The sequence below is a fragment of the Oncorhynchus mykiss genome, chromosome 11 (assembly GCF_013265735.2).
Source record: "Oncorhynchus mykiss isolate Arlee chromosome 11, USDA_OmykA_1.1, whole genome shotgun sequence".
Classification (NCBI taxonomy): domain Eukaryota; kingdom Metazoa; phylum Chordata; class Actinopteri; order Salmoniformes; family Salmonidae; genus Oncorhynchus; species Oncorhynchus mykiss.
Window position 1 is genome coordinate 60,652,970 of NC_048575.1, and position 7,433 is coordinate 60,660,402.

Genomic DNA, 7,433 nt, shown 5'->3' on the forward strand with positions numbered 1-7,433 from the left:
GTAGTAGTCGGTAACAAATATCAAAGCATAGCAGGGCTTGTTTAAAACCCTGGGAGACCAAATGGAGAGCTGTAGATAGATTAACTCACCAGTAGGAGGTGCTGCCCAGCCTATTGTTTTTTTCCCCTGATAGTCAATATAACGTTAAAGATCTGACATTGTTTCAAAGGTACAAATTCAATATATTTTGTACAAGGTTGGTCTATTTTGAAAATTAGTTACCATGATGACATAATCCTGTGGTGGAAATTTTACCCTCAAACCAACAGTTTGATTACTTTTTTCAAATTCAATGTATTTTCCATGTAAATTCCACGTCACAATAGATGTACACATTTCGATGAAACAACGTTGATTAAACCAATCAAGACAGAAATTACAATGACCAAGAATTCTGCCTCAAGGCACATCAGTAATGAATACTGAACAAAAATATAAACACCACATGCAACAATTTCAAAGATTTTACTGAGTTACTGTTCATATAAGGAAATCAATCAATTGAAAAAGAAATTAGGACCTAATCTATGGATTTCACAAGACTGGGAATACAGATATGCATCTGTTGGTCACAGATACCTTTAAAAAAAAGGGTAGAGGTGTGGATCAGAAAACCAGTCAGTATCTGGTGTGACCACCATTTGCCTCATGCAGCGTGACACATCTCCTTTGCATACAGTTTATCAGGCTGTTGATTGTGGGTTGTGGAATGTTGTCCCACTCTTCTTCAATGGCTGTGAAAAGTTGCTGGATATTGGCAGGAACTGGAACACGCTGTCGTACACTTCGATCCAGAGCATCCCAAATCAATGGGTGACACGTCTGGCTATGCAGGCCATAGAAGAACTGGGACATTTTCAGCTGTGTTTCAGAACATTCAATTCTCTGGCAATAGCTCTGGTGGACATTCTTGCAGTCAGCATGCCAATTGCACGCTCCCTCAAAACTTGAGACATCTGTGAAATTGTGTTGTGTGACAAAACTGCACACTGTCAGGTGGATGGATTATCTCAGCAAAGGAGAAATGCTCACTAACAGGGATATAAACAAATGTGTACAGAATGAGAGAAATTTGTTTTTTGTGCATATGGGACATTTCTGGGATCTTCTATTTCAGCTCATGAAACATGGGACCAACACTTTTTATTTTTGTTCAGTGTAAAATGTCTTTGTATTTTACTAACAGGACATCAGAGGTGAAATGTGAACAGTGCCGCTCTCTCTGTTTGTGTAGCCCATCTATGCTGTTAAAAAAAAAGTATGACATTGTTGCCGCCAACGCAAGAGAAGCCAGCAAGCATTTGGCCTCCCTTTGTAAAAAAAATAATTAATTAATAGCCAGTCAGTGTTGAGCTAAACTGAGTGAGCTCAACTGTGAATGGCCCTGGTGCACTAAAAACAAGTGTCAAGGGAAGCCAGTTTGGATTTGGCATCACACCAATCACATCGCATTTGAAACCAAATGTCATTAACAGAAATCTTGAATTGTTGCATCTTGTTGTGTCTTCCTCTGGTGGCTAGCTAGCTAGCTAAAATCGTCTCTTTCCTAAATTAACCATGGATGGAGATAGGGATTTGGACTTGTGATTCTACTTAATTTTCTGACATTGATTTGCACTTTTCGCACCAAAGTACATTCATATCTAGGAGACAGAACCCATCTCCTTCCTGAGTGGTATGACAGCTACTTGGTCCAAAGGTGTTTATACTTGCGTACTATTGTTTGTACAGATGAACGTGGTACCTTTAGGCGTTTGGAAATTGCTCCCAGGGATGAACCAGACATGTGGAGGTCTACAATTTTTTTCTGAGGTCTTTGCTGATTTATTTTGATTTTCCCATGATGTCAAGCAAAGAGACACTGAGTGTGAAGGTAGGCCTTGAAATACATCCACAGGTACACCTCAAATTGACTCAAATTATGTCAATTAGCTTATCAGAAGCTTCTAAAGCCATGACATCATTTTCTGTAATTTTCCAAGCTGTTTAAAGGCACAGTCAACTTAGTGTATGTAAACTTCTGACCCACTGGAATTGTGATACCATGAATTATAAGTTAAATAATATGTCTGTAAACAATTGTTGGAAAAATGACTTGTGTCATGCACAAAGTAGATGTCCTAACCGACTTGCCAAAACTATAGTTTGTTAACAAGAAATTTGTGGAGTGGTTGAAAAACGAGTTTTATTGACTCCAACTTAAGTGTATGTAAATTTCAGACTTCAACTGTATATATCACGGTGTGAAGGCATATTAACGAACAGGTTACAGAGCAAACAACGCAATTATCACATCACTACATAGGTTGTAATATGGCCTTTCCCCCCTGGCTTTGCTTCCCCGGTATTTTACCCACTGATTATTGTAAGACTGTTAGTCTTAATTACATATCATGATTAATACTGTTGCTGCATTTGCCACATTCGGATGCGAACTGAAAGCCTAGCCACTGGCGACTCCGGGTGTGTCACATGCGATAACGCTTGAGAGACGAAGAAGGTACCGGGAGTAAAACATTTAATGAAGACTGACATGGAACGAGACAGGAACAGCGTCAGCAAACAAATACTAAAGACAAAAACAATACAATCCAGCAGCAGGGAATTGACAAATATAGGGGAGGAAATAAACAGGTGATAAGTGAGTCCAGGTGAGTCCAATAACGCTGACGCGCGTGATGGATGGATGGGAGCGCGTGATGCAGGGCAACCTGGTGCCCCCAAGCGCCCGGGGGAGGGAAGAGCGGGAGCAGACGTGACAGGGTGGATACATCTATAACTTCACGGTGGTGCAGTTTTGGTGGACCATCTTTTATTTTCCTTCAGTTGATAAGACCATCTTGTCCTCAAAAGTCTGGTGAATGTATGTACTGTTTGTTGTGTTTGCTGAGTTCAAGTACGTACATTCATGTAGAGTGGAGATACAAACCTCAACAACTGTGTTGTATTCCGTTAGCCTATACACTGCCTTACTCTGTCAACTACCTACTTTTCCAACTTATTTAGTCTTGTAAATAAAACCGTAAAAAGAAATGATCTGTGGCCTTGCGTTCATTTACAAGTGATTGGGTCCTTGAATGTTTGAGCTCGACGACTTTCAGAATGAGAACATAGTAACTGACTGTTAATTAAAACTATTGTTGATATAGGATTGGTACAATGGTTAATGATAACTACGATAGAGTTCATTAAAGGGATCTCTATATAAAACCTTAATGGTTCCCCACGTTTGATTCATTTGGATAGGATAACCAAATTAATTACAATAAATTAGATCAATTAATTATTCCAGTAATATCTGGAATATCTATAGTCAACGTTACAACACTGACATATCTGTGGGTGTGTGATTGATTGGAAATGATCTAGACTGATATGGAATGTAGAAACATTTGCACCAAGTTGTCATTGGGCTACTGTTTTTCATGGGGTTAGTAGTAGGCTAGTATTCTATTAAGTCTTAACTGAATAACATAGAAATAATTTATTGCACTCAGCTTTCTGCCAACAACAGTTGCCTACGTCAGTATTATTAACTGAGAATAGAAACCGAAAGGGGCAAGGAGGCAGAGGGGAAAACGAACCTTAATTTGAGGGGCGGGGTTTATCAGCTGTTATATACCCGGCTCAGCTGCAGACGGTGACAGAGCTGTCATCATCTTTCAACTTGCAAGACTTCACAATAATAGGCCTATCTACTGAAAAGGTAAATCATGTTTTTACATTATAAGGCTACAATAGGCCTGCCATACAGAAATGTGCTGGATAAAAAAAGCTTAATAGTGTATCAAGTAAATGATCTTATATTATGTCAGGCATTACAATCGTCTGAATAAATGGTAAAGCTTAATTAAAGCCTGTTTGTAAATATACAAGTTATAATGACTCCCTTAGGTTTTTCAATCATTTCTTAATGAATCTCACTAAATAGCCACAAGTCAGCTGAAATGTTGATATAGATGAGACATGACATATTGTAACCCTTATTATAAGACATTACAAAGTATCATACATTCTTTCAGCCAGTTATAAAGCATTATACCTGCAGGCTTTAAGTAAAGTGTTAAGACTAAATCATTCAATTGAGCTATGCTATTGTAAGGCCAAATAAATAATACATGAAATCCTCTTTCAGATATCTATCATGGAACTCACTATAACACTGTTGAATGGGGACTCACATCCCCTGACGGTTCAGCCACACACCACTCTGGGGTCGCTCAAGAGTCTGATCAACCAACACTTTGGAGTGGCCATGGAAAGGCAGAGGCTGTCAGGTGTCAATGGGAACAACATCAGTCTCAGCGATGACTCAAAAACTTTGAGTGACTATGGCCTGCATTCAGGATCCAAAGTGATGGTGCTGATTACAGAACCCACTCATATCCAGGTGTTCCTGAAAAACGAAAAGGGCCAGACGCACACATATGAGGTGGTGTCTGGTGAGACTGTAACCCAGTTCAAAGCCAAGGTCCAAAACAAGGAGGGAGTCCCAGCCGACCAACAGAGGCTGATTCACGAGGGCAAGCAGCTCGATGATAGAAAGAAACTGGAAGACTATGGTGTCAGAAATCTAAGCACTATTCACCTGACGCTCCGTCTAAGGGGAGGCTGAAGACACCCAGTATCGACCTGAAACCACCGGTCACCCGAAGCCCTTAACTTATTATGCATTCCATGTCTATAGAGAAAAAGCTAGTCCAAAAATTATCATTGTTATATAACATGTGTATTAAATTGTCAACTTTAAATTAAGCATTGCTGATATAGGCTTACTGTATGTTAAAATAATGTAAATTAGATTGTAATCAAGTAATAAACAAGTATAAAACTCAAGCAGTCTACTATCGTTGTTATTGCTCCAACTCATAAAAAAATAAAGCAACATGATAGATACTGGATACTGGACTGGTTCTTGTTTTCATTTATAAAATAGGGTTAAAACAAATACTGTACATCAGGATGTCAATTTATTTGCCAGTTTCAGTCCGATGGGCTGTTTCTCCCTTATTTGACCTGATATTGACAGCAGTCACATTTACAGTTGAGTTGAGACTCAAACTAAAACAATGCAGTCCACATAAGGAAACTACAGGTGGGCCTTGTCAGCAATATACACAATACATTGTGGTTTGATAACAATCTTAACATTGCATATTCATATGGTGTTAAATGAGTTGCCTTCAAGATTGAAACAGTTACTGTTATTTATTTCCTACAGCACATTTGCTTTGCTTCAACTTAAATTATACAAATATTTTTTTTAATCAAACAAGAATATATAACATGTATTTACTATTGTTCAAACCAAAATTCACCTTGGCTCAAAGGAGAATACTCAAGTATTTCAATTTATTCAAGAAGTAACAATTAAGATTGAACATTTCAGATATAAGTTATTTTGCATGTGAGCAACACATTGGATGTATTAGGATTTCTTTTATTTGTATTTTTTCATTTGGCCTTTATTTAATTTAGGCAAGTCAGTTACGAACAAATTCTTATTTACAATGACAACCTAACAGAAGGCAAAAAAGGCCTCATTCGGGGACAGGGGTTTCAAAAAATAAAAAATAATAATAGTATATATATATATATATATATAGAACAAAACACACATCACGACAAGAGATACACCACAACACCACATAAAGAGAGACCTAAGACATTAGTGTAGTAGTGCAGTACCTTGTATATTGTGTGACTGAAGTCCTTCACATCACCCCAGTCAATTTGCCTGGTTGTACCATCTTCCTGCACTGGCATTCACAGACCTGTCCTTGTAATGTTCTGCAGCTTCAGAGGCACACCCTGTGCCTTCTTACTTCAGTAATCAGGGAGAAGATCTTGGGAGTCTTCACTTCCTCACAGACGCAAGGTAAGCATACCAAAATAAGGCCACCATGTTGGCAAACAGCACTCGAAACTGAAAACACAACAACACAGATTGGTAACAGAGCACCACTACATTCCAGATTAATGCAGAAAAGAAAAGCCAGTGAGAACTGCTCACCTCTACAGCCACATAGTTGATGTTGATGAACTGGAAGGGGGTCCACACTTTCCAGTTCATCTTCAAGGCAGGCCAATAACTACTATTCACTTTGCTCTGGAAGTCTGCCCAACTCTTACCCTAAAATAGCATTAGAATGGATGAAAAAGAATGTTCAGCCATGGCAATAGTCTGGATTAGAATGTAATTAATGAACCACTAATGGAAATTAACTGTCTGAGTAGTTCTGCATAATTTCACTAGGCCCAACCTAAACTGACAAACTAATAAGTAGCCCCTGCTTAAAGTTTGAACTTCCACAGAGTAGTACCAAGTTTGATATGGGACTGTTACATTGCACTATGACACCGTGTTATATCTAAGCCGTGAGAGTTAGTCAGGTGTATAGTGCAGGAGAGTAGATAGTGGAGCAGGTGACTTACCTCCAGGATGTTCATAACAAAAGAAGAAAAGCAGCAGGAATGCAGGAGCAAAGATAAGGCGATCCAAGAGCAAGCGTTTCGCTATGTAGTATGGAACAGTGGTAGGCACCACGGGCTGGTAAATGTAATGGCTGGCAGGTCCAGTAATGAGCAACTTCAGAGAGGAATAGGCGAAGGGAAAGGTTTTATCCCGCCTAAAATCTGGCCACGAAAATAAGCCCAACAAGTGAGGACATTTTTTATGGAGTGTCGAATTTGGTCAACAAAAATATTGAATTGCTCATTTGCTGCGTGCGGCTTATTTGACCGAATAGAAGTGTCATAATGGTTAGGTTGTTACTAATGCTCTGTTATTAGCGGACACACATGGTATTTCCTCAACTTTGAAAAAAACGACTTTATATCTTAAATAAAGGTTAAATATATTTTTTAAATAAATATCTGAGTTGTGCCTGTTGTCACAGAGATGGAGGACTCAACATGGATATAACTCGTTTTAACATAGAGTTTGCCATTGAGGGCTTCCACCATTTTAAAGTTGTCAACTGCGTGGGGATTCCTATGAGTTGGGAGCAATCAGCCAATGAAAAAGAAGAAATTCACATTAAAATGGAGATTGCCTCACTGGCACTTCCCATGCTGTCACAGACGCTATAATTGCACAGATACAAAGATGAGTCTTCTATCTATCTTTATGCAGTGTACACACGTATGTGCCCTCTCATTGGCTAGAATGGTCCCACCTGATCTCGCCTCTCCCAGCCTGTCTTCTATGGTCATGTCTAGAAGGGATACAGCTTTTGCCAAATTGACATCAAAAGTTATTTAATTTTAAAGTTGTTGTTTTTTGTGCATTTTATCTAATCCTTACCCTTTTCCTAACCTTAACCTAAATTATCCTAACCTGCTACAGTAATTATCATAACCTGCTGCGTAAGTTCTCCTAAACCTGCTACGAAAAGTCAATTTTCACAAAAGCTACACTGTATATGAAAAAG

General features: G+C 38.8%; 1 protein-coding gene and 1 pseudogene across 1 annotated transcript; one reads left to right on the plus strand and one right to left on the minus strand.

Annotated features, from left to right (window-relative positions):
• The first annotated feature begins 3,553 nt into the window (after nt 1-3,553).
• Nucleotides 3,554-4,901, plus strand: LOC110536134 (polyubiquitin). Its single transcript, XM_021621716.2, has 2 exons — nt 3,554-3,706; nt 4,136-4,901. Exon 2 carries the CDS (start codon nt 4,145-4,147, stop codon nt 4,613-4,615), a length of 471 nt encoding a protein of 156 aa, XP_021477391.1. The 5' UTR covers nt 3,554-3,706; nt 4,136-4,144; the 3' UTR covers nt 4,616-4,901.
• An 824-nt stretch (nt 4,902-5,725) lies between these two features.
• On the minus strand, nt 5,726-7,215 carry LOC110535079 (annotated as a pseudogene).
• Nucleotides 7,216-7,433: the final 218 nt, after the last annotated feature.

Coding starts and splice junctions, on each gene's coding strand:
- LOC110536134 (XM_021621716.2), top strand. CDS start 4,145: ATGGAACTCACTATAACACTGTTGAATGGGGACTCACATCCCCTGACG.